The sequence below is a fragment of the Hemicordylus capensis genome, chromosome 2 (assembly GCF_027244095.1).
Source record: "Hemicordylus capensis ecotype Gifberg chromosome 2, rHemCap1.1.pri, whole genome shotgun sequence".
Lineage (NCBI taxonomy): Eukaryota > Metazoa > Chordata > Lepidosauria > Squamata > Cordylidae > Hemicordylus > Hemicordylus capensis.
In genome coordinates, this window is record NC_069658.1 from 90,380,433 (window position 1) to 90,406,122 (window position 25,690).

Genomic DNA, 25,690 nt, shown 5'->3' on the forward strand with positions numbered 1-25,690 from the left:
CTACCTGCCCCAGCAAGAGATCTCCTACTGCCTGGAAAGCTGGAAGGGAAAGCCCATGCTCATATCTGAGAATTGATGTCATACAGAGGATACAAAGGAAAACAGGCAGAAAAGGCATCCAGTACCCCCAAAGAATAAATCTGTATGCCTGCCATTCTTAGCTGATGACTAGAAGAGTAGCTACCAGGATTGTGACAAATCTAAGTATTGGAGGGCAAGTAGTAATGGTAATGATTTTACTCTGAAAATACATTGATGAGCTAGAAACCTCTTGACCCAATTTAAATATCCCTTCAAACCTCAGATCAGGTCCATAGATAAGCTCCCAGATGTGACGCAAGAGATTAATTGTTAGGGATCTGGATATATTTACCCCATTTAAAATGTTCTTACAGTTTGTTAAGTTAAAGCAGAAAAACTGAGATTGAAGCAAAATAACCAAGCTTCTTTTTGACAGAATGCAAAGTCTGGATGAAGTGTGGATGGAAGAAGATGGCGAAGCTCCAGAACATCTCTACTACAACAGCATTCCAAATAAGATACCTCCCACTGGGGGCCTGGTTGATGCAAGACTCAAGGCCAAGGTCTCCTCTGTTTCAGATACTACTCAGGTAGGCAAACTAAACCCTGCTTGGTTCTCTTAGTTGTTAATTTAATTAACAGAAAATAACTATATAAATGATATATAACAGTAAGTTAAAGGAACCTAGCTTTCTTTGAGAAAAAGGTTATGGTGCACAGAACTTGGGAAGACTCCAGCCAAGCTCATTCATTTACTGTCTCTCTAACTCTCCCACCACATAAGCAGACATTCCACACAGATGCTCATCCATAAAGCCTGACATGCCACTTATCCTCCCTCATTTTTAGAGTGAAAGATCGCACAAATGGGTCGTCAACATCTGGGCCTCCACCATGAAGTATCTGCATCACGCTTTATGTACATGAGGGGAGTTATATGCACCTCCTATTTCACCACATAAATTGGATAATTGACCATGCAGTCTGGACCTATGTACACTTGATTTTAAATATGTTCTTCCTAATAAACATTATATTGATGTCTGGTAACCTAAAAGGCAGGACAGATGTACTCGGTGAATGGATAGGGAAAGCATCATGCTTTATCTCCCTCATTTAATGCAAGAGTGTGATCAGGGTTGTTTTTGTCTGAATGAGGGTAGCATTCCTTTGAATGGCAACACCATATGCCCTACCATGTTGGATTAAAACTGTATTGGATACTATCCTGAATTTCAAAAGCATAGTACACTTGCCATATGGCCTTGAAGTCTGGTTTTTGCGAGGGGAGAAAAGGACAAAAGCCCTGCTGGATGCACAGTGCTGGTTGTGTACTTTTCTGGATTGTGCCCTTCCTTAATTTATTGTTTCCTTCTCAGCAGCTTCCTACACTAAACCCCTGGACTTTCTCTTAAGCTTTTCTAACTTTAAAAAGGAGTTTGGGAGTTTAGTGGGAAATATTCAGTTTATGAAACTCACTGAAGGAATACTTGCACACAAGAGCTTTGTTTATTAGTAGCTCTTCTGCCAAAACTCCTCATTGCAGTTGGTTTTGAGATTTGTCAGAAATGTGTATGATAGGAAGCATGGGTGTTTACAAACCTGCATTGGTAAATATTTCCCTTTCCTGGTAAAAGATAGAAATGGAAATGAATCTCAGTCATCACCACAGGCATTCTGTTCGTCTTGGGGTTTACAGGTAAATGTCAGAGTTTTCTGACATTTCCCACTGGCCTCTTAAAATAAGAATATGAGAAAAGCCTTGCTGGATGGGACAAAAGGTCCTTTCAGATGGCAATGAATAATGGGAAATGAAAAGCTTTCCTGCAGATTCTAAGTGTGAGCTTTCTCATCCTCTACACATTCTCACAGACTTCCGTTCTATGCTCCATCAGGATGTCACACTGTTCAGGTGCAAAGCAGGGACCTCACAACATTTTCATAGTGCCACCTGCTGGCCAGCCTTTGCTTTCTGAGAAGAACACATCCCTTTTGCATTACTACTTTTCTGGTGAATGGGAAAAAGGAACGAGCAGCATGGCCAGCAGATGGGGCTGCAAAAATCACACAAGGTTCTTGCTTGGTGTCTGGACGGAGTATGAGATTGTGCTGGGGCATAGGATGGAAACCTGCAGGAATGTTTGGAGGGTGAATAAGCTCACAGTTAGAATTTGTGTTAAAGCTTTTCCCACCCCACAGTTTATTGCCATCTAGAAGGACCCTAAATTCACCATTCTTTTTCCAAACACAATAGCCAGCCAGATCTTTCTTGAAAGCTCAGGGCATAATAGCAAGAGCTCTCCAAACTCAATTTGAAAAATGCTTGGTAAAAGTCAACATTCCACTGAGTTCCTGAATCTATCTATCTATCCATCCTGTGTGTGTGTGTGTGTGTGTGTGTGTGTGTGTGTGTGTGTGTGTGTGTGTGAGAGAGGGGGGGGGGGGAGGGAGGGAGGGAGATGAGAATGTTAAATAAAGGGATGTGCTTTGTTTGCCCTCTTTATTGGTTATTTCTTATGTAGACTCGCATTGATTATTCAGATAATAGTTAATGCAAATAAGGATGGGAGCAAAAGTGCCAGGCATGTATTTGTGTCCATTCTCTTGTGAGTTTAATGAAGGCCCAAACTAGATGTGATATTAAATGTGTCATTGTCTAGTTGCTGGCATCCCCCCTCCCCCCGCCCCGCGCCTTCAAAACAGTAAAGTGAAGGGGCCTGATCTGTATTGGGACTATGGCATAGAATGAGGGAGTGTTTAACCCTTTACCTGCATGCCATTTTCCCACTGAAAATCCCTCCCTCCAAAGGTATCATTGCAGCAAATGGCATTGGGGCACGGAAACAGCTTTGGAAGAATGTTTGGCAGGAAAATGACATGCAGGTAAAGTAATGGCAGCTCAAGACCTCCATGCATCTGAGTCAGAGTGCCATATGCTGCTCTATTGCACACCTCCTCATCCCCCCCACTTGATTTAAAAAAAACAAGGGGCAATAGGACATCTTGCTGCCTGAGGCAACCACCTCACCTTGCCTCATGGAAGAGCCGTCCCTGAGATAAAGGAGTGCATCCTCTACCTCCATGCTGCACGCAGCTCCTGTTTTAAAGTGAAAAAAACAAGCCTGCAGCTAGATGGTGGTGCATTTAACAGCTTGTCTAGTCTGATCCCAAGGTAGTTGTTATTTGTATTGAGAAGCAAGCAACCTATCAGTTCACCCCCATAACAGGGAAATGAGTAGAGAGTCACAAATCTGGCACATCTTATCATTTAGAATCATCATGAAGATACTTGGGTTCATGGTCCAGCATCATTATTATGGGTGAAATTTCCATTGGAATTATTAGACTGTCAAACTTGTTCCAGGAAAGAGTGATTGAAACTAGAGGAGTTCATTTTATAGATATAATATGCCTACTTTGTCATTTAGAATTACAGGGGTTAATAAAACAGGAAAGGAGTGCAATTTCCCTGAAGGTCATCATTGCTCTCATCCTCCTACGCAAACTCATTCATAAAAGAATGCTCAGTTATAGTGTCATACATGATGAATGAAGGACGACGGGGTTTGGGTAGAATTGCATCTGGACCAATCATAAAACAGACCCACTGAAAATGCATTACAGTTTTTAAAGGTAGCGTTTGCATGAAGAATATTTTTACTACCATCTTAGTCTGCATCAGCAATGGGAAGAGAGCAAACATACTACCAGAGCCAGCACATAAGAGAATTCTTTGGTGAAGAATGGCAGCAGGGACCCAGTCGACAAGGTAAGCTGGATTCGAAAATGGTTACATTTTACATGGATTCTAGGACTGCAGCTGGAATAATGTAGATTGATAGAGGATAGAACTTAATTGGACTTCATTCCAATGGCAAGGTTTCTTTCAACCAATTATAATAGAAGGGCTTGAGATAAGGACAGTGGGGAGGGAGGTGGAGAGAAGTGCAAAAGAAATAAATAAAAAAGAAAGTTCAAATCCATTATGCATTGTGTATGGAGAACATGCCCTAAAGTAGAACATTTCAGCATTCCTTTCTTCTGTTACACATATAGACACATGCCATTTCTTCAGCACAGGGGCATAGCAAGGTTGGAGTGGGTCCCGGGACAAAAAGTGAATATGGGCCCCTGCCCTCTCCCTGCCAAAGATATGCTGCCACCCCAAAGAAATGCTGAAGAAGAAGTGTAAGGGCATGGTGAAAAACAAAACATTCATGGAACACCCTTTCTCTTGCTCCTGTGCAAATAATATCACACACTCACCACACATGCAGACACGTTCTCACACAGACACTTGAATGTGTGTGTTTCCCTGGCTCAGAAATATTTTTAAACACATATACCTTGACGTGAAGCTGTAATGAGTCCTTCACTCAGGAGCCAGCAGCATGTTGTCGTACAAATAACATCTGGAGTCATGGAATCAAACATATCCAATGAAGCACAGAACTCCACCATCAAGTCTACTTGCAGTAACTAGAACCAAACCTTTGTCATTATGGTGCAAAGGAACTCTCTCATGAAACAGAATTCATATTATCAGAGAGCTGGAGCAGCCAAGCAGAAGCTGCATTTAGCTTGTTGAAACCAGTGAAACAATGAATAAGGTCTCCATGACTTGAAAAAGGATCTAGGAAGGTTCAAAAACCATAACATACAAAGGTGGCAACAGGAACTGGCTCTCACATGATGCTACTGCATAGCATCCTAACTGGAACCTATCTAAGTTAGGAGACCAGTTGTTATTGAACCTTTCTTTCCAGTATGGGCTCTTTCAGATGTCAACGAGCTGTGCAACATGAGAAACTTGCACACAAGTTCCCAGTGCAAGTATACTCACCCTCCACACATTCCTGAGGGCTTCCGCCTTCCTTTGCAGCATGAATTCATGCTCTATTCAGATGCCAAACAGGGCCCTCCTGTGATTTTTGCTGTGCCACCTGCCAGTAAGCTCTTGCTTTCTGAGAAGAACCAATTACTACTTTTCTGGTGAATGGGGAAAAGGGCTGGTTCTTCTCAGAAAGAACCAGCATGTCATACAGTATATTGCTGTCTGGAAGGAACCTGTTATTAGTTTGCTGCTGTAGCTGGAGGAAAGTCCAGAATGTGGTCCTCCTTCTTTTGAGATAATAGTGAGGCGAGCAATCAATCTTCTGTACTGGTGTTTGTCCCTCTGATGCTCTGGGAGTTGTGAACACCTCCAGGCTGGATTAGCAGGAGAAGACAATGGGAAGATCCCCCCAGCCTCATTGATGCTTTATGAACTTTGCTCAGTAAATTAGATCTATTAGTTCAGCAATATGTAAACTGTGTTGTTTTTGGTTTTTAACAAGTCACTCTCTTCAGCATCTCTCATTGATGACAGCTGCTTGATGACAAACAGGCACAACTTAATGAGGGGGTTTATGATACAGCTGTCAGCTGTGATGGCAGAGTAAGGAGGGGGGAAGGACCTACCTAGTTCACTCATGGCAAGAACAAGGCAACAATCTGCATACGACAGTTTTATCTCTGTAATGGTATTTACTCCTTTGAGCACTGTAGCCATCTCTGCTCAGTCTCCCCTATTATTTGCTGAACAGTAATGCTCACTTGTAGCGGCACCACAAAAAATCTTGCAGGGCAAACTTCTGCTGACTTTGCAGTAGGTAACCTCCAGTTTTAAGGGCATGGATTCCTCTGAGAAGAAAGCTCAGATCTGGTAGAATATGTACATATGTGTAATCTATTACATTAAAACTTGAGATATAGTAGAATAGGGTAAAACAGAATTAAAGAAAAGGGGGAAAGGGGAGATGTTTAAAACTGACGGTTTCTTATACACCATGTATGGATCTTAATCACAGCCGTACAAAATTTGGCTACTGCGTATGAAGCATCGGTGTATTTATCAGAAAGAAAAAAGTTTATATAAAATTCATCTGAATTATCAGGGTATCTAAGAATGAGAGGAGCAATATATTTGGAACGCAGCTCATGAAAGAAGGAACAGTACAGAAGCACATGGCCACCTGTCTCAATATCTCCCTTTCCACAAGGACACAGTCTCTCCAAAGAGGGAACTCTCCTGAACCTATCCTCTAGTACAGCAGAAGTCAGTTTATCCAGTTGAGCCAACGTCAGGGTATTGTCCTAGTAAAGTGTCAGTTACACTTGACAAGCGGTGGTGGTGGCAACAAGCGGCCAGCAAGGACAGAAGAAACCCAGATTTGCCGATCTGAATATGAAGTTTTATGGACACTTCATCTCAAACACAAAATATATTTCTGTGAGCCAGTTTAACATACTGAAAATAGAGGCAACATAGGCATCAGTACAATAAACTCAAATTTCAGGTTTTTTTGTAAAAAAAATTAGTGCCTTGGACATTATTTCCTTCCTGCCATGGTTTTATTGAATTAGCTCTTCTTAGTCTCAACCTTTGTTAGCAGGTCCCACCTGTCTTTATCCGGAATGAAGGTGCTTCTCCATTAGAAGCAACCTTTTGATGAAGCCTTCTAGTTTTGACATTGCTGAGGCATTCCTTTTCCTCAATCAGATGAAAACAGAATTAAAATGGTGGCACAACACAGTATTTACTCTAGTGCTCATATATTTAATAGTGATGTTTCCTATGACCAAGCTCCTTCTATAATGTTTACTCAGAAGTTAGTCCTATTTATCAAAGATTCCTTCTAGGGGTGTGCATGAATTGCTTTTTGTGATTCAATTTGACCACAAATCAAATTGCAAAAAAGAATTGATTAATTGAACTAGCCGGCCAGTTTGATGAATTGAATCAGAAGTTCATGAAAAAATCATGAATCGCCCATTGGGAACAATGGAGAACACAAATCATCCCATTGTTTCCCATGGGCAGGTCCTAGGGACACCAAAGTGAGTTGAATGGTAGTTCATGACCCAATCTACCTACCACCCAACCAACGCACAAAACAACTCGACAATCAGGTGATTTTTAATAACTTTTGGAATTATTATCTGGTCAGTAGGTCATTGACCTACTAACCCAGATATTTTTTTTAAAAATAATTAAAAATAGCTCGATTTCCCAATTGTTTTGTGTGTTGGTTGGGTGGCAGGTAGGTTGGGTCATGAACTACCATCCAATCCACTTTGGTGTCCCTAGGTGATATGTGTTCCCCATTGTTCCCAGTGGGCTAAACAAGCAGACCGATTCATAGTAAAATCAGCCCCTTCATTTAAGGGGTGATTCAGTTTGTTAATGAATCTGCAAGTTGCCCCAGTTTCACGGTGAATTGATTTGCTAGCAAATCGAATTGCATTTCTCTAGTCCCTTCCAGTGTTAAACACTTCTTGCTTGCAGGTTATTCCCCTCTTAATGTGTCCTGTTGAGTGAGGCACATTGCTGATGAATAGCCTGTAAATTCCCCTTTGCCCTTTACTATCAGTTCCTGTGGAGGCAGGGGCTTTAATTATTCATCTATACTTTATTTTCTTGTTGTATAGTGAAATAGGGGTTTTTTTTTTGTGTAACATGAAAAGGAAATAATCACAGTTGTCATCCTGACTGAACATGTGGCTGTGTATTGGGAAGAAACATCTCCACTGCAGAGAGCTTCCTCAGCCCTGCTGTACCTATTATACAAGGGGCATGGCGGGGTGGGCAATAGGCACCCTATCCATCACCCTCAGGAATATATATTTTGAGTGGTCCACGGCCCTGCTGGGGAAAAGAGAGTGTGGTGAAAATCGCACACCCCCTCTTGGATATGGCTGTATCATATTTGGGAAGTCGGCCAATTTGAGGAAATGACTAATGTAAACAATAAACAAAACTCACAGCAAATCTGGTCAGAAAAATAAATGGGAGGGACACACAGAAAACACTGGGATGCAATGAGCTGGTGTAAAGGACTGCGCCAACTCCTGGGAGAGAAATTTTAGCTGAGCCACCTCTCCCTGTGCCTCGTGGGCTGACCCGGTCTTAAATTAACTAAAAGAATCCCTGGTAGGTTGAATTATCTGCCACCAACCTCTCAAGTAATAGTGCTTTTCTGACCGAAGAGAGCAATAACCCCCAGTCCCTTCCTTAACTGTGCTAGCAGGCACATATGAAAACATGGATACAAATAGATGAATCTTTAAGTGGGAAAATAGCAGACCTTTGCAGTCCTTTTGGGTGTGTGTGAACTAGGGGCTTCCCCTTGTTCCAGAGCCAGTCCAACACTTCAGGCGCAGCCCGTGAACGTGCCTCCGGGGCGTGGGGGGGGGCGGCATCTTTAAGTGTAAACGGAACTGGTGCTCCATGTCACCCAGCAGCCCCCGCGGTGGGGAATTGCCTCTGCCACTCACCTGGCTGCTGGCAGGGACTTGCCTCCGTGGGAGCCAGGTGAGTGGTGGAGGCGATTCCCTGCCGTGGGGGCTGCTGGGCGGCTTTAGCACCGGCTCTGTTTACACTTAAAGAAGCTGCCCCCCCCCGGAGGCACGTTCACGGGCCGCGCCTGAAACACTCTGAGATAACTTTTAAAACAAGAATAAACCAATTTATGATTATTTTCCTAAAATAAGCATGTTCAGGATTTTAAAGACAAAGACAGGCTCTTAAACACAGTTGTTGCAAATGAAGTTGTTTTCTTAATGGTTACAAAAAAGGGTAGCTGGGTATACCACACACACACACACACACACACACGCAAATAGAATAACACTCCTAACACAATTCTTACTAACATGTTACCTAATTCTAACTTCAGGAGCCTCAGCCTGGGCTTCTCCCTTCTCTTGGAACTCACCAGGACCTTGGTGAAAGCAACCCTGCTGTCCCTGGCCCTGGGACAGACAGAACCCACCCTGAGAGAGCCTTACCACACTCCATTACCCTCCTCTATTTCAGGGCACACCCTTCTTTTTCCCAGAAGCCCCTGGGGAACACTTTAGACCCACCCATCTTATCCTCATATTGGGTCTGGCTCAGGCCTGTAGCCTGTCAATCAGGGGGGAAACAGCCTTTGTACCATTAACCCAGTAGTTGGTGGGCTGCATCACTACACCTGGTGATGTCATTATCTAGATTGTCTGTTTTTAAAAAAATATGTATGAACAAAGGGCAGCAATTCTAGACCTCACTGCTTGGATGATCTTTTAGATTGATTTATATAATATAGGGGGAAAATGCATTCATTTTCACAGGGTCTTTGGACATCTACAGCATTCCAGAAGGAAAGCCTAATGTAACCCCACCAGGAGAAGTGCCAACCTATGTGAATACACAACATATTAATATGGAGACTCTTCAGGTGCTTCAGGCAGATTCTGAAAATATGTTTAGTGGAACAGCAGAAAGTACCAAAGACAGCAGCCCAGAAAAAGATCTTTTTGACATGAGTGAGTTCCTCTTAAAAATATCACTTGAATCTACACAGCTGTCATTTCCTCTATTCATAATGGTAGTAACTCGAAGGATGTCCAAATTTGTGTGTGTGTATGCAAGGGCTTTGCCCAAGTGCACATCGTCTTGCTCTCTGTTCTACCAATTACATATGCCTGAGCATACACATAACCACACACTTGCCCTGTGGCCACCACTGCCTCTATTCATTCTAGAAACCTCCTCCCCCAAGCCTCTTTCCATCATTCTCTTCTCATTTGATCCAGTTCCTCATCCCCACTGTGACTATACTAGAACTTCTTCCCCTTTTAAGATGTGACACAATCAAGCACATTTAAGCATGTTTAAGGCTCACTGAGGTCATTCTCACAACCATATGGTAGAGGTGGGGGGAGCTGGAGGGAAGGCAAGAACCAATCTACCTACTTCTTCCCACACGATGGGAGCCTCCATTGGGCTGTGCCACCCATGTGTTCACAAGAACAGCATGGCAGCAAGTCCAGCTGTGATGGGGGGAAGCAAGCTGGGATTGCCAGTTCAATGCACCATGTGAGCATCGTGGTGCATTGGGAAAGCTCTGCACTGCCCTGGCTCAATGATAAAGGTGGCTGCCAGCAGACTGGGAGCAGCTGCTGTCAGCACAGAGCTCCACATGACCATTGAGTAAGGTAGGAGGTGTACACACATCCTCCTACCTCACTTTAAGCCTGGGTTGCGAATCAGGGCTTCCCAGGGGAGGAGTGGTGGGATTGGAAGCAGTCCTGGGGCTGCAGATGACCAGCCCTATCTGGACTTGCCCTGTCCTACCCAAGTGGGACTGGTTGTGAGAATGACCTCATATATTTCAATGGGGAGAAACAGCTTGAGCCTTTTCTCAGTTGTCATACATGTTTTTCTTTTCTTTTCTTTTCTTTTCTTTTCTTTTCTTTTTTCTTCAAAGGAAGTACTTTTGTTGCAGAGAAATAGAATCTTATTTATTTATTTTTATTTTTATTTTATTTAACACACTTCTATACCACACAAAACTCATGTCTCTGGGTGGTTTACAACAAACAAACAAACAAACAAACAAACAAACAAACAGCTAAAACATTAGTTAAAATAAATGATAATAAAAACAATTAAAACAGTAGTTAAAACAAAATAAATGACATAGTAAAAGTTAAAACATTACAACAATTACAATTTTTAAAACAACATTTTAGAATGATGATAAAACTGCTAAAACAATATTTAATTAAAAGCCTGGGTGAATAGGTGTGTCTTTAAAGACTTTTTAAAAGTTGTCAGAGATGGGGAGGCTCTTATTTCACTAGGGAGCGCATTCCAAAGCCTCGGGGCAGCAGCAGAGAAGGCCCATCCCTGAGTAACCACCAGATGAGCTGGTGGCAAATGCAGACGGACCTCTCCTGATGATCTCAATGGGCGGTGGGGTTCATAATGAAGAAGACGTTCTCTTAAATACCCAGGGCCCAAGCTGTTTAGGGCTTTATACGTTATGACCAACACCTTGTATTTTGCCCAGAAACATATCGGCAGCCAGTGTAACTCTTTCAATACAGGAGTAATATGGTCTCTCCGAGATGACCCAGAGACCAACCTGGCTGCCGCATTCTGAACCAGCTGTAGTTTCTGCACTACACACAAGGGCAGCCCAACATAAAGTCTGTTACAGTAATCCAGTCTGGCGGTTACCACCATATGCACCACTGTCCTGAGGTCATTTATCTCAAGAAGTGGACGCAGCTGGCCTTTCAGCCGAAGCTGATAGAAGGCACTTCTGGCCACCACCTCAACCTGGGACACCAGGGAGAGGTTTGGATCCAGAAGCACCCCCAGACTGTGTACCTGTTCCTTCTGGGGAAGTGTGACCCCATCCAGAACAGGCAGATCAAACTCATCTCCCGAGTTTTGACCCTGCACAATAAGTACCTCTGTCTTATCTGGATTCAGCCTCAGTTCAGACAGGCATTTAGGGAGGTCATGCGCCCTCCCAATCATGTTGATATGGAAAAGTAGATTTGGGTGTCATCACATACTGATAGCGCCCTGCACCAAATCTCCTGATGATTTCTCCCAGCATTTTCATGTAGATGTTAAACAACATTGGAGACAATACAGAGCCCTGAGGGGCACTATACAAAAGTTCAGATTTTGAAGAACAACAGTCTCCAAGGGACACCATCTGGAACCTGCCCAAGAGGTAGGAGTGGAACCACCGCAAAGCAGTGCCTTCTACTCCCAACCCCCTAAGATGCTCCAGAGGGATTCTGTGGTCAATAGTATTGAAAGCCACCGAGAGGTCCAAAAGTACCAACAGAGTCATACTTCCTCTGTCAATCCCCAATTGGAGATCATACATCAGGCCGACCAAGGCAGTGTCCACCCCATAGCCTTCCCGAAAGCCAGTTTGAAATGGGTCTAGATAATCTCAGATAATCTCAGCATAATATTCTCTCAGCATTCTGAAAATAATTAAGTTTACAATATATATCTTTGCTGGGAAAATGAGATTGCCCCTCTCCAGCTAGCCATTGTGATGGCAGACTGGCTCTCGTCAGCATTAATTAGTTCATGAGCTGTGTGTGCTCCTGATTTTTGATCATGTATGAATAAGGAGAAGGGGGGAGTGATTGTGTGGGATCCTGATGCTGAGTAGGATGGCTTTTCTCCTCCCGCTTCATTAAACAGCTGGGTATAGGTGCCAGGTAGGATGGTACTGTCCTACCCAGTGCATGGCTCTCACACAATAACTCCCCTCTTCTCCTATTTAGGTTTTTGCTCTCACATGATCAAACATCGGGAGTGTGCACTGCTCCTGAGGTTGGGTAGGATGCTTGTCCCACCCAGTTTATGGCCATGAGATCAAGCTAGGGGAATAGCGTGTGAATTGTGGTTATTGTAAGGCATAATGGATCATTTGTACAACAGCATTAGTGATGACACATGTCTCTTTGCCTCCAGCCTCTGCCATTTGTGTATCTTTAAAAGCTTTTTTAAAAAGCCTTTCATGGAAAGTGTCTCCACAATGTAGTGATCAAGCATGGGAGCATGATAGATTTTTCAAACAAACAGACAAACAAACAAACAAACGGGACAGCAGTGAATGTACCCTGTTCTCTGGCAACAATGCTGTTGTGCGATTGAAAAGACCTTTCCCCTTAAAACATTTTTCAGTGGAGTGCTTCCCTCCTCTTGTCCTGCAGCTCAGCACCTCCCTCCAGGAGAGATTGGAGGTGGCAGATGTTTAACTTGGGGAAGGGAGCTTACCTCAGATCCTGAGCTACTCAAACTACTTTATTTTGAAGTGCAGGACTGAGCCCTAATTGTATTTGGTGTCTACACTTGCCATCAGGCCCTTTTGAAGATGCTCTCAAGAACCAAACTCCTGAGCCCATTCTGAACAAGGCTACCTCAGTTGAATGCACCAGTCCTCTTCTGCCCAGAGCAGCTGGTGCAGCAGCAGCAGCAGAACTGAGCACAGAACCCTGGTATCAAGGGGAGATGAGCAGGAAAGAAGCGGAGCAGCTCTTAAAGCGATGTGGAGACTTCCTGGTTAGGAAAAGTACCTCCAATCCAGGCTCTTATGTGCTGACTGGACTACACAATGGACATGCCAAACATTTGCTCTTGGTGGACCCAGAAGGAACTGTAAGTATTTTTTCACCTTATGGCCAGCAAAGAGAACTCTTGCTTCCAACTGACATGCAAAACCACTCTCTTTTATTAATACTGTCTCACACTTGCCCTTGCCCATGGGATTAGAAATGGAAGGTACTCTTTATTGGCATTCCTGTCTGCATGATTGAGAACAGTGCTCTCAGAATGCACTGGTGCCCTTGCCTGCTCCAGCCTCAACCATCCTACTCTTTGTTCAGGGAGAGAGTGCAGTGATTGAGACAATCGCTTTACTCCACTGTAGGCAGTTCCAGAGTTGCATTCTGTGTGCAGTGATAGTTCTCCTCCATATGGCCAAGCTGTAATTCACCAAAAGGTAGATCACAGGAAGCTTGTAAGGGCTTTACTTGCAAATGGAAATGCGATATGGGGTTGTGATAGCAATTAACAGTGCAATATCCAAGTGACGTCAGCCCAGGTCCCCAGGTTTCAGTTGAACGTGAACCCAGCAGAATCCAAGTTGTTTCTCCCCAAAATTAGAAAATTCCCTCACAGTCGAGATCTATTTTTTCAACCCCATCCACAGGTGTACAATAATACGAGTGTGATCATCAGAATGCCCCCATTCAGTCCCAGCACTGCATCCCTCCAGTAGCTGTTGCAGTGTTATTGACTGGTTTGTTTTATCCAGACATAGAGTCCTTCCCAAGGACCAGGGATGGCTGAATTTTATTATCAATGTTGTTGCTGTTATTATAGATATCGTCGCAGAATATAGATTGTTCCCAATAAAGTTGCTTTTTGTAATTGGCTGATGGTGATTTCTGTGGCCCCTATGGTGTTGAGGTGCTCTTCAAGGTCTTTTGGAACTGCACCCAGGGTGCCAATTACCACTGGGATTATTTTGGGCTTTTTTGGCCACAGCCTTTCAATTTCAATTTGTAGATCTTTGTATTTGGTGATTTTTTCTATTTCTTTTTCTTCTATTCTGCTATCCCCTGGTATTGCTATGTCGATTATTTTCACTTGTTTTTCTTTCTTCTCAACTACAGTTATATCTGGTGTATTGTGTGGCAGATGTTTGTCTGTTTGTAGTCGGAAGTCCCATAATATTTTTGCATTTTCATTTTCTACCACTTTTTCAATTTTATGGTCCCACCAATCTTTGGCTACAGGTAGCTTGTATTTTTTGCAGATGTTCCAGTGTATCATCCCTGCTACCTTGTCATGCCTTTGTTTGTAGTCAGACTGTGCAATCTTTTTACAACAGCTGATTAGGTGGTCCACGGTTTCATCTGCTTTTTTTACAAAGGCGGCACTTGCTATTTGTTGTTGATTTTTTGACTTTTGCTCTTACTGTATTTGTTCTTAGTGCCTGTTCTTGTGCAGCCAGTATTAAACCCTCTGTTTCTTTCTTCAAGTTGCCATTCTTAAGCCATTGCCAGGTCTTGGTGATGTCTGATTTTCCACTTATGTTGTGCTAATAATAATAATAATAATTATTATTATTATTATTATTATTTATTGTATTTACACACAGTCTACCAGATGTTATTGATTGGATTTGGTACTTTAATTATTGGGCCTTTTCCAAGGGTCCAGGATAACTAAAGAAAAATTAAAGATATTGTCTTAGTATTCATGCTGTCCCGAGTAGTGTGGCCTTCTGTAGTTAATGTGTTGTAGTTTTATTGATGCCCAAAGTGTCAAGATGGTGTTCAAGTTCTTCTGGTACTTCACCAAGGGCACCAACAACTATAGGCACCACTATTGTTTTCTTTTTCCAGAGCCACACAATTTCAATCTGAAGGTCCTTGTATTTAGTTATTTTTTCCAATTGTTTTTCGTTGACTTGTCTATCCCCTGGGATTGCAATATCAATGATCAGAACCTGATTTTTCTCGATGACTGTCAGATCCAGCGCATTGTACGTTAAATGCCTATCAGTTTGTATTCGAAAATCCCAAAGGATTTTTGCCTCCTCATTTTCTGTGACCTTATCAACTGGATGATTCCATCAATTCTTGCTTGCTGGCAATTTGTAATTCTTGCAAAAGTTCCATCATCATCATCATCATCATCATCATCATCATCATCATCATCATTTTCTGTTTTGAGAACTGTTCTGATGAATAGTGGTATATTAATAACACACTGCTATGTGTTTTCGTAACAGATGAAACATAATAAGTATTTACCTGCAACTGCTGCAGTGCAAATGAAACCTTGATAAGATACAATAGTTTTTTATGGTCCCCAAGATGTTTTTGCTGGCCAACAGCCTGGGATCTGGCACTAAATAATGATACAAAGTGGTAGAAGCAATAGATGCAACTCAGACGTTGGACGCTAGAGGACAGTCAAAGATTATTTTCCAAAAAAGTTATTTCCAACAAAGTTGGATTAGCCTACATTAATCTGTACTGTGTTTTGTGATAGACCAAATGCTTTGCAGGGAAAGAAAGAATGTTTCATGGCAAAAGTATTATTCTCTGTGCCTCCTTGGTCAAGGAGTTTGCAAGTCTTGCAGCCAGGACTGATAACTAAGGGTGAAAAAATTGCAACTAACACTCTAACCTCTGAATGTCACCAGCAGATGCAGAATCAAAGGGGTGCACAGATACTGTTGATTGCTGGTCAGTGACTGAAATAAAGATATGTATCTATCAGATACTGTTGTTACATCCATTGCCTCTCAGAACCACTATCTTGATAAGCTAACCAGCTCACTTGCTGGGGGTCAAACAAGAGGTGACATCTTTGAATTCTGTGCTCAGGGCAGCCATGGGATGGGGATGGAAAAATCCAGAATGAAACCACAGTGTGTGGGGGGGGTGTGTGTGGGTGGGGGGAGTGGTGTCAGAGAAAAGGGTTAACCCTTTGTGCCATATTCTTGATCTGGATCTTCCCCAACCCATGGTTGCATTTGATTGAAGACAAGACATGGAGAATCCCAAGGCACAGGATTCAAAGATGTCTTAAATGTCACGTCTTACTAGACTCTAAAGGTTGGGACAGCCTTAGGGCATGTCAAAACAATGGCTTTGGAAGGAGATGGATGCAATCACAGTATCTACTCACTCCTCTGATTTTGCATCTGCTGGCTACTCCATCCTGGACATCTCAGGTGGCATCAAGGGCTGGATTGGAGTAGACAATGCAGACTGCATAGCAGGTGTCACACCATGGTAGTACCATAAAGATACCTGCTCTCCTGGCTTCCTGTTCTTCCACTTTAGGTATTCAAGTATTGAACCAAGAACACCAGAAACTGCAATGAGAAACATCCTACCAGAAACTACGATGAGCCCTTACAGAAGCTTGGGGCCAAACCAGCTGTGACAGAGCAATCACCCTGTCTCATATAAAGCAGGGGAGGTCTGTTGCATGGACAGAAACACATGAAGAAGGAAAGCGACCCCCACCCCCCATCACCTTTTCTTTAAGCATTTTTCTACAAACCCAGCTCTGATTCTGGCATTGAGTGGACTCACCGAAAATTGCTTAAACAACATAAGTGCAGCAAGGAAAAGCAGGGGGAAGGTTTCACTCATACACATAGTTACTTCAAGGAGCTAGCTTGGCCCTTCCTTTAATACAGTGGTTCCCAACTTGGGGGCCTCCAGATGTTGCTGAATGACAACTCCCATCATCCCCAGCCATAATAAATTGTAGCTGGGGCTGGTGGGAGTTGTCGTTCAGCAACATCTGGAGGCTCCCAGGTTGGGAACCACTGCTTTACTATCAAAATTGCCATCTTTGGTGAATATGCATGAACTTTCTACTTCCACATTCTCCTTCTCAGGTTCGGACAAAGGATCGCATCTTTGACAGTATTAGTCACCTCATCAACCATCATCTGGAGAACAATTTGCCAATTGTATCTTCTGGGAGCGAACTCTGCCTCTATCAGCCAGCTGAGAGAAAACAGTGACTGCTCCAGTGAAGTGTGCAAACTGGCTACAACCAGAGAGGAGTGAAAACTGATGTGTGTGCAAAAAGAATGTCACCCATAGGCTAAAGAAATACCATTTCACATGGTGCCAGGAAGAATAAAATTCATAGGGCTTTCTGAAGATGGTTAAACATGGGAAAAGTTGTAGGCAGAGGTCCCCACCCCCTTAAAAATGACCCTGATCAAAGCGTTCTGATTCTTTAATATGAATATTGACTTTATATGTGTACGTGCATATGTATGTGTGTGTGTGCGCGCGCACACACACACACACACAGAGTAGATATTTATATTTTTGAAGTCAGTCTCTTGAAGTCATAGAACAAAAAACTGCGTTCTTTTCCAAACTTTTTAAGATGAAGAAAATATGCCAATCCAGATTAAGAAAATAAATATCAAAGGTCTTGCTTTCTTGAGAAAATTAATACTAGATGTCTCAAGGGTAGCTTTATGATCTAATAAGCACAATAGTAGAGAGAAAACAGACAAAATGCAATGATTAAAAGCCAGATAAGGGGAAATGGATCAATGAGCTAGTATTCCAACAGGAACGTAAGCTTGAAACAACTTTTGAAAACATTATTCACTGTCTTAAGTACAACAGCATTTTCTCTTTCTAATGTCCCACTTAAATTCTTATACAATGCTACTTAAAATTGTTTGTAATTTGCTTTGACTTTGACTTGGTGTGATCTCTCTGTGTATGAGGTATATGCATTGATTTTTCTAATAACATACCTTAAGATACAGCTTTGATTTATTAAAACCAATGTTCGATATTAAGCTTTCCTTCATGTTATTCATTTCTTGAAACAGAACTGTGGCCACCTTAAAAAAAAAAAAAAAAAGGCCAGGAAAAGTTGTATGTGTGTGATTTTAACATATTAGCCAACATGATCAGCAGCCCTCTGTCACCGGAAGGTGGGCTGCAGGTTTGCAAGAAGCCTTCAACATCCCTGTGCTGAAGGCTTCTTTCTGCAGTAGACTGAATGCACGTGGGGGTGGGGTGGGGCGTGATTTACATGTTTCTTTCCTCCTTCCAAATTCCCTGATCACTGGTATAAATCTGCACAACCCTCAAGAACATATGTACAAAAATGTAAAAGGCTTTTGGAAGGGGTGGGGAAAGGGACATGCGGAAATCCCTGTAAATGTAATTGTATCCATTTTGGTGATTGGAAGGCTGGGGCGCTATCCAGTCACGGAAACAGATCCCATCACACTTACAAATGCTGTACACTGGGAAAATGTGACAATGTAAGCTTTCTTCGTGCATCAGCACTGGGGCAAGGCGCTTTCCAGATTATACAGTTAAGTGTGTTTCTGTATTGCCTGTGTTTTGACATGGCAGTCCCCGTGCTGTCAGCAAGGTGCCATTCACATTTCCAATGCCTTCTTTCAGGTTTTATCTTTGCATTACAGTACTACAACATTGTTTAAAAAAAAGAAGCTGTTTTTTCCCATTGTAGGAGGTTCACGCAAGCTAGAAAAGGCTGCCCCCCCTGCTGGTGGCTTTTTGCAATGCTCCTACATTTATGGTTTCAAGATGATCCTGCCAAGCTGAAGTAAACTACTGCTGAACAGTGGGTAATCTGGGAAGTGCCCAGGACATGCCGATGCACTCTTGGGACACTGCATGCGATTACAGTGACCCTTCCCCTCCATGTCTGAATGAGGCTATTCTTAGAAGTTAGCAACAGGTTACAGCAGAGAAACCAAACCCTGCATCCTGAGATACTACTGCTTTCTGCTTTGATGTCCAGTTCCAGGCTCTTTCCAAAATCCTTCACTGAGGCTCTCCCATCTGCTTTTTTTTCCAAGTGGCTTAATGCGCACACTTGTTGACTCACTGAAGTGGATTGGGTGGTTGAGAACAAACAACAAACAGGAGCACATTTGGGTCAGAAGGCTCCAGGGCTCCATGATGGGCCTCCTGCTGAACCAACGTGGGGTTTATCAATTATCTGTGGGTGCTGATCCCTTATGCAAGCTCTGGAGACGACTATCTAGGGCAGGTTTGGACAAATCTGGCCCTCCAGCTGTTGTTGAACTACAATTCCCACCATCCTCAGCCACAAAATTGTGACTGGGGATGATGGGAGTTGTAGTGCAACAACAGCTGGAGGGCCAAGTTTTCCCAGCCCTGATCTAGGGGCAAAGTCAGACATTATTCCATCATTATTCAGACTGTATTGGGTATAAAGCAGATGCAAGATCCACTTGGGCCTCTCCTCACCTCCTGCTGCTCACTCACCTTTTTCATTTCCTTCAGTTCCAATCCTAACCACCACCCAGAGGGAGAGGGCAGTCATGCAGGGAGTGACAGTAGCAGTGAGGTGGAGGGACCCACAGAGGGTGTCCTGCCCAATGTCCCTTCAAAACTTGGTAGCAGCACTGGTGATCTGCCCCAATCAACCTTGGTTCCCCCTTTACCTATGCACCACTTTATAGAGTTGATTCACCCAGCAGCCAGGGAGCCAGCATAGTTCCTGTACAGGTGGAGCAGTTTTTGTGCCTGCACAAAGCCCATACAACACACATTGGCAGGAAGGTACAAAGATATATGCCAGTAGAACTGTTCGCAAGGAAGGGCTGGAAAAGGCTGAGTAATTTCATCAAACTCAATGGCTTCCCATCTCTCCAAGTATCCATGCTATATTAAAGCTCAGGTGTTTTGTGATGAGGCTATTGAGAAATTATTGGCTTGGAACCCAACTAGGTGGTTAGGTATTAACTGAATTGGATATGTGCTTTTGGAGTGTCTTTTTACTGGAGCAGGTGACCAGACAATCCTGTTTGCTAGCAGCACAACTGGCAAAAATCATCCCTTCATGCTCCAGACTGCTGATCACAGAAGCGCTGGCCATCACGTCCATCAGCTCTCTAACCACGAAGGGAGAGGTGGAGGAGTGTGTGTGACAGCGCGGGGCAGGACTTTCTACTCACTTTCAGCTGCTGTATCCATGAGTGCAGCTTCTTTTTCAAACATTTGAATGGAACTCGGATCTTCAAGGAAGGTAAGCCCCCCGCCCCTAGCTTTGATGCAGTCCTGATACGAAGCAGCATTACATCAACCCTACAGGTGAAACTCGGAAAATTAGAATATTGTGCAAAAGTCCATTAATTTCAGTAATGCAAATTAAAAGGTGAAACTGATATATGAGACAGACGCATTACATGCAAAGCGAGATAAGTCAAGCCTTAATTTGTTATGATTGTGATGATCATGGCGTACAGCTCATGAAAACCCCAAATCCACAATCTCAGAAAATTAGAATATTACATGGAACCAAGAAGACAAGGATTGAAGAATAGAACAATATCGGACCTCTGAAAAGTATACAGTGTACTGTGCTTGATTGGCCAGCAAACTTGCCTGACCTGACCCCATAGAGAATCTATGGGGCATTGCCAAGAGAAGGATGAGAGACATGAGACCAAACAATGCAGAATTGCTGAAGGCCGCTAATGAAGCATCCTGGTCTTCCATAATACCTCATCAGTGCCACAGGCTGATAGCATCCATGCCATGCCGCATTGAGGCAGTAATTGCTGCAAAAGGGGCCCAAACCAAGTACTGAATACATATGCATGCTTATACTTTTCAGAGGTCCGATATTGTTCTATTCTTCAATCCTTGTCTTCTTGGTTCCATGTAATATTCTAATTTTCTGAGATTGTGGATTTGGGGTTTTCATGAGCTGTACGCCATGATCATCACAATCATAACAAATTAAGGCTTGACTTATCTCGCTTTGCATGTAATGCGTCTGTCTCATATATCAGTTTCACCTTTTAATTTGCATTACTGAAATTAATGGACTTTTGCACGATATTCTAATTTTCCGAGTTTCACCTGTATTTTCACTATTGAGGACATTATTCATCGGAATAGTTTCTGGTAAAAAAAATGTCCCAGTATGGCTTTTATTGCATCAGAACCGATTATCAGGTTGATATGACACACAGCCCTAAAAGATGCTAAAGAAAGATGGCTTCAGCGAAATTTGAAATAATGATAAACATGGCAAAACAATTCACTTCCAGTCCACAGCTTCATCAGATTGCAAGCACCGAAGACACTGCTTTTAATAGCACTATGTTTTTTCCCCCTAGGCGACATTTTCTAAGATAATTAGCATATGTGCTGCAGAAATCAGATTTGTGAACAGGTTGTGAGGATAATTGTAATTGCATAAACACAATCTTTACCTTACTGCTTGAAGGTATGAAATAGGGTTCTGCAGTTGAAATAACAAATAGATGCTCTGGAGATCAGCTTCAAAACGGATGACAAAAAAGCTGAGTTTCTCAAACAAGAATGAGTGTAATTGGGCTGTTCCAGATGAGGTGATCTGAAAATTACAGTCAAAGATACCCGAAGAGAAGTGACATTTCATGCACCACGTCATCAGCAATTAAGAGCACTTTTCAAAATTGCCTACTCTCCTTTCTGTAGTGAAATCTGCTGCCAAGATTTGATGACTCTGCAGTATTTGAAGCAATTGTCCTCCAAGTTTAAATATAAAGAAGTGATATTTGAAACCCAAATTCAAAATTGAAAAGTGCAAAATTTTAATTCTTGTGTTCTAAGACCCAGCCCTTTTCAAACCTCTTTCCTGGCAAATGTGAGTTAATCACAGAAAGCAAGAGTTGGCTAGTAAGGGGAGCAGCAGAAATCGCACCAGGAGCCTTCTTCCCATGTGACCTACCCCCCCCCCCCATCAGACACTGGAAGAAAAGACAGCAGTAATCAGTAGGAATGTCTGGATTCTCTGTAAACTCTTGGCTTATGTTTATTTGCAGGCTCTGTTCACAGAAGGACTGATCTCATGACCCTAGTCAGGGTGAGAGCCGTGCTCACTCCAGATTAGCAGTTGCATGTTTGCAAGGTAGGAGGAAGAGAGAATGAGGCTATTCACATGACTGCTCGGAAGTGGGCTAAGGGAGCCCAGCCCACTTTCGAGCAGTCATGAGAACCGCCAGGAGCAGCCTGGCTCCCGGTGGTTAGCCCGCTTAATCTCCCCCGCTTAAATGAAGTTAGCGGAGCGAGTGCCCCACTAACCCCATTATGGAGATCGTGAGGCACCATGGCACGGCTCCACAGTGACTCATGAGGAGACCGCTGACCAGGAGTCTCCAACAAGCCTCCCACCCTTGAGGATCCTCCCCAGAAAGCCCCACACACCCGCGCAATCCTGGGATTTCTGGGGGCCAGGCGGCCCCCAATCCCTGCCACCCCTACTGGTCCCCCAATCCCTGCCACCCCTACTGGTCACAAAGCCGGTAATTGTGTGGGCAGCTGATCCGGCTGCCCAGGGTGAGCTCCCTGCTCGTCTGCAGGGAGAGCAGGCTAAGCCTGCTCTGCCCACAGAGCCTGGCTAGGTCTACATACGGATCGTGTGTAGAGCCTCAATGATTGTGTGGGAAATGGGTAGGACAGCTTTTTGTCAACCATAGATAAAATGCTGGGGATAGGACGTGGGTTGACTGTGTCCATTCTGCCCAATTCCCAGCTGGTCACTCTCCCCTCCTTCTACCTTGATCTTTGCAAGCACATGGCCACCAATTAGGAGCATGCACAGTTCTCTGACCCTGGCTGGGCACTCCTCTGACCCTGTTTAATGACAGCTCTAGTGCAAGACTTCCCAACTTGTGGTTCTCCAGATGTTGCTGAACAACTCCCATCATCCCCAGCCAGTGTTCCTTGTAACAGGGATTCCCAGATGTTGTTGATTACCACTCCCATAATCCCTAGCTGCGTGGCCTTTGGCCATTGGATTATGGGAGTTGTTAACAACATCTGGGCATCTCTGTTACAGGGAACACTGTCCCCAGCCACAATAAACTGTAGATGGTTATGATGGGAGTTTTAGTTCCACAACATCTGGAGGACCACAGGTTGGGAACCTCTGCCCTAATGTGTTTTGCTGCCATCTAGAAAACCACATGATGTTGGGTGGTGTGTTTATGGCACCCCAATGATATTTCCTTGGAGTCTGACAGATCACTGCATTTAAAGATGGGCAGGGATGAACCAGCCTGTTGACTCTGAGGTTTTATTTGTGTGCTGCCTATCCTTGCAGGCGTAATTCAGGGGTGTTTGCTCTGCACCCATTTCTGCAATACAGCCATCACTTGCAGCACACTGTGAGGCATATAAGAGCAGTATATAAATATTTGTTGTTGTTGTAGTAGTGGTACTACTACTACTGCTTCAGTTCAAAGTTTATTATGGTCTATGACCAGCACAAGGAGAAAAAATACAATGAAAATAAAAATATAAATAACGATTAAAAAGATAAGTCAACAGTCTAACCCACCAACAATATTATAACTAAAAGGTTATAGGGTAGCACTAGAATTATTAATTAAAAACTGATGCAATCTTCGAGCTGCCGCACAAAAGCCAGCCACTTTCTGAGTGATGGCAGGAATACTGTCCTCAAGCAGGAAAGCCACTTGTTGACTAGGCGAATTTCCTGGGAAATGAGCCAGCAGTGGAGATATTAATTCTAGACCTAAGTCCCTATAAAAGGAGCAATGAAGCAAAACATGTTCGATTGATTCAACTTCCCCATCACCACAAGGTCATAGACGCTCCGCATAAGGAGTCCCACTGTATCGACCTTCCAGAACAGCAGAGGGAAGGCATCTACATCTGGCCTGTGTGAAAGCCAACCTATATTTGGGGATGTCTAATTGTTGCAGATAAGATAAAGGAGCAACAAGGTACCTTGTGGTATCATTACAATAAAAACCCGGAGACTTAGATAAATCTTCCTGCCGCTCCGTGTCTTTTCTGTTTCACCAAGGCACAGGCTTGTTGTACTTCCATTTTAAGCAGGGTAAGCAGAAGCAACCCCAATGCTGCCAATTTAGTAAGTATTCTACATTCCCAGGGGGCATGAAATGGATTTTGTAATGTAAAAGATACTAAACTACCATGGGAATGATGGATCTTAATCCAGTAAAAAATCATAAGTATCCAATATCTAGCTTCCACCTTGACTAGACCCATCTCCAGTCTCAATCTGGCATTAGAGACACAACGGGGGGTCGAAAGTACAGCTCTAAGAAATTTAGATTGAATTCTCTCCACCTGCTGAAAGCTAGATAAGGGCCCTAGCTGTGCACCATATGTAAGCTGAGCAAGAGATTTGGCAAGAAAAGGTTTAATGGCAGAGGGTGTAAAACGCCCCCCCTTATTCCAGAAAAACCCGAGCATAGCAAGTGCACTCGTTTGAGCATTCGGGGACACATAGGGAGCATGTGGCTTCCTAGAGCCCGAGGCATGGAAGAGGACACCCAAATAGTTGAAGGTAGAAATTTGCTGAATAGGGTGGTCATCAATTTTCCAATTATGATGTTTAGGTTTTTTACCGAGGGCCATAATCTTTGTTTTAGCATAATTAATTTCAAAACTATTTTCTTTACAGTAGGAGGCCAATACCCCCAGGGCATGTCTGAAGCCCACAGATGATCTTGCCAGGATCAGCATCTAGGATCAGCATACAGCAATGAGTTAATGTGTTTCTCTGCTAACTTCGGAGGGTGAAAATTCAAATCTGCCAAGTGAGTAACCAAATCATTAATATAAAAATTAAAACGAAGTGGAGCCAGTATACAACCCTGGTGCATCCCTTTCTGAGTGGGGACTGCAGAGGACAAATGGCCCCAGGGAAAGCAGTGCACCTTCAAGGCTGAGTTCTTGGTACTGCAGAGACCAAAGCCAAGAGGTGGCGATCGATCGAAGAAGCTCTTAATTTCTCCCACAATCTAGACTGTGAGATGGAATTGAAGGCAAATCTTAGATCTATGAAAGCAGCATAAAGCGAATTAGGATACTTCTCACAGAGGTGTTGCAGAATTAAACATATTATCCATGGTAGATCTGCCTGCCCTAAACCCAGCCTGTTCCTCTTCCAAGATTGATTCCCTGTCCATCCAGTCCCTTAGCTTTCAATAGAGATGTCTTATATAGAGCTTACTAATAACACTAAGGAGACTAATGGGCCTATAATTGGATGGATCACCTCTTTGACCTTCTTTAAAAAATAGGCACGATAACTGCCAGCCCCCAGTCCTGAGGGATGTGCCCTGTCCTATCTATCACAGTAAACAGAGTGGCTAAAATAGGTCCACCGATCAATATTATTTTTAATCAACTCTGGGGGAATACAGTCAATTCCAGCAGCTTTGCCAGGCCTATGTTGAGCAATCAAATCTTTAATCTCTGCCTCCAAGAATGGTGGCCAAGGGGGACTACTGCTAATAGTAATAGTAGAGCTACTACTAGTAGTAGTAGTGCTACTACTAGCAGTATAGACTGATGGGTAGAAGGACCTGGCTTTGGATAGAGGGCTAGTCCACTTGGCCTTCTTGCTCATATTTAAAGATATGCTGATAGTCTTGGCTCTGGCAGGTTTGCTTTCCATTCCAGATTTAGAAGAGAAGCCTGTCTCCTGTGCTTCTGTGTTTTTTAGTCCTCACAATGGAAGCCTTAGGAAATAATGCGTGACAGGATGAGCAATTTACTCAGAGTAGCCTCATTAAAATTAAAAGGACAAGTTAGGTCATGTCTTTTAATTTCAACAGGTCTAATTTGAGTAATTTCCCTCATCTTATCAGCCAATACCCATAGAAGAACTATGTTGCCAGGGAGAAAAAAGCATGTTGATCTCACTCCTGTAAAACTTCAGACAAAGCTTGCCACACGGGCATAATGATCACTGTCTGTAATG

The 25,690-nt window shown here is 43.2% G+C and overlaps 1 protein-coding gene across 3 annotated transcripts in view; it reads left to right on the forward strand.

The window, feature by feature from the left end:
- Window positions 1–17,729, forward strand: part of SHC3 (SHC adaptor protein 3) — a 74,274-nt gene extending 56,545 nt beyond the window's left edge. Inside the window, exons 8-12 of one of the 3 annotated variants that reach the window (XM_053299503.1) lie at window positions 458–611; window positions 3,694–3,790; window positions 9,175–9,369; window positions 12,729–13,024; window positions 16,231–16,783. In XM_053299503.1, coding sequence (XP_053155478.1) covers window positions 458–611; window positions 3,694–3,790; window positions 9,175–9,369; window positions 12,729–13,024; window positions 16,231–16,245 — 757 coding nt within the window. In that variant the 3' untranslated portion in view covers window positions 16,246–16,783. The other 2 variants (XM_053299502.1, XM_053299504.1) reach the window with 2 other exon arrangements.
- The last annotated feature ends 7,961 nt before the right edge of the window (window positions 17,730–25,690 follow it).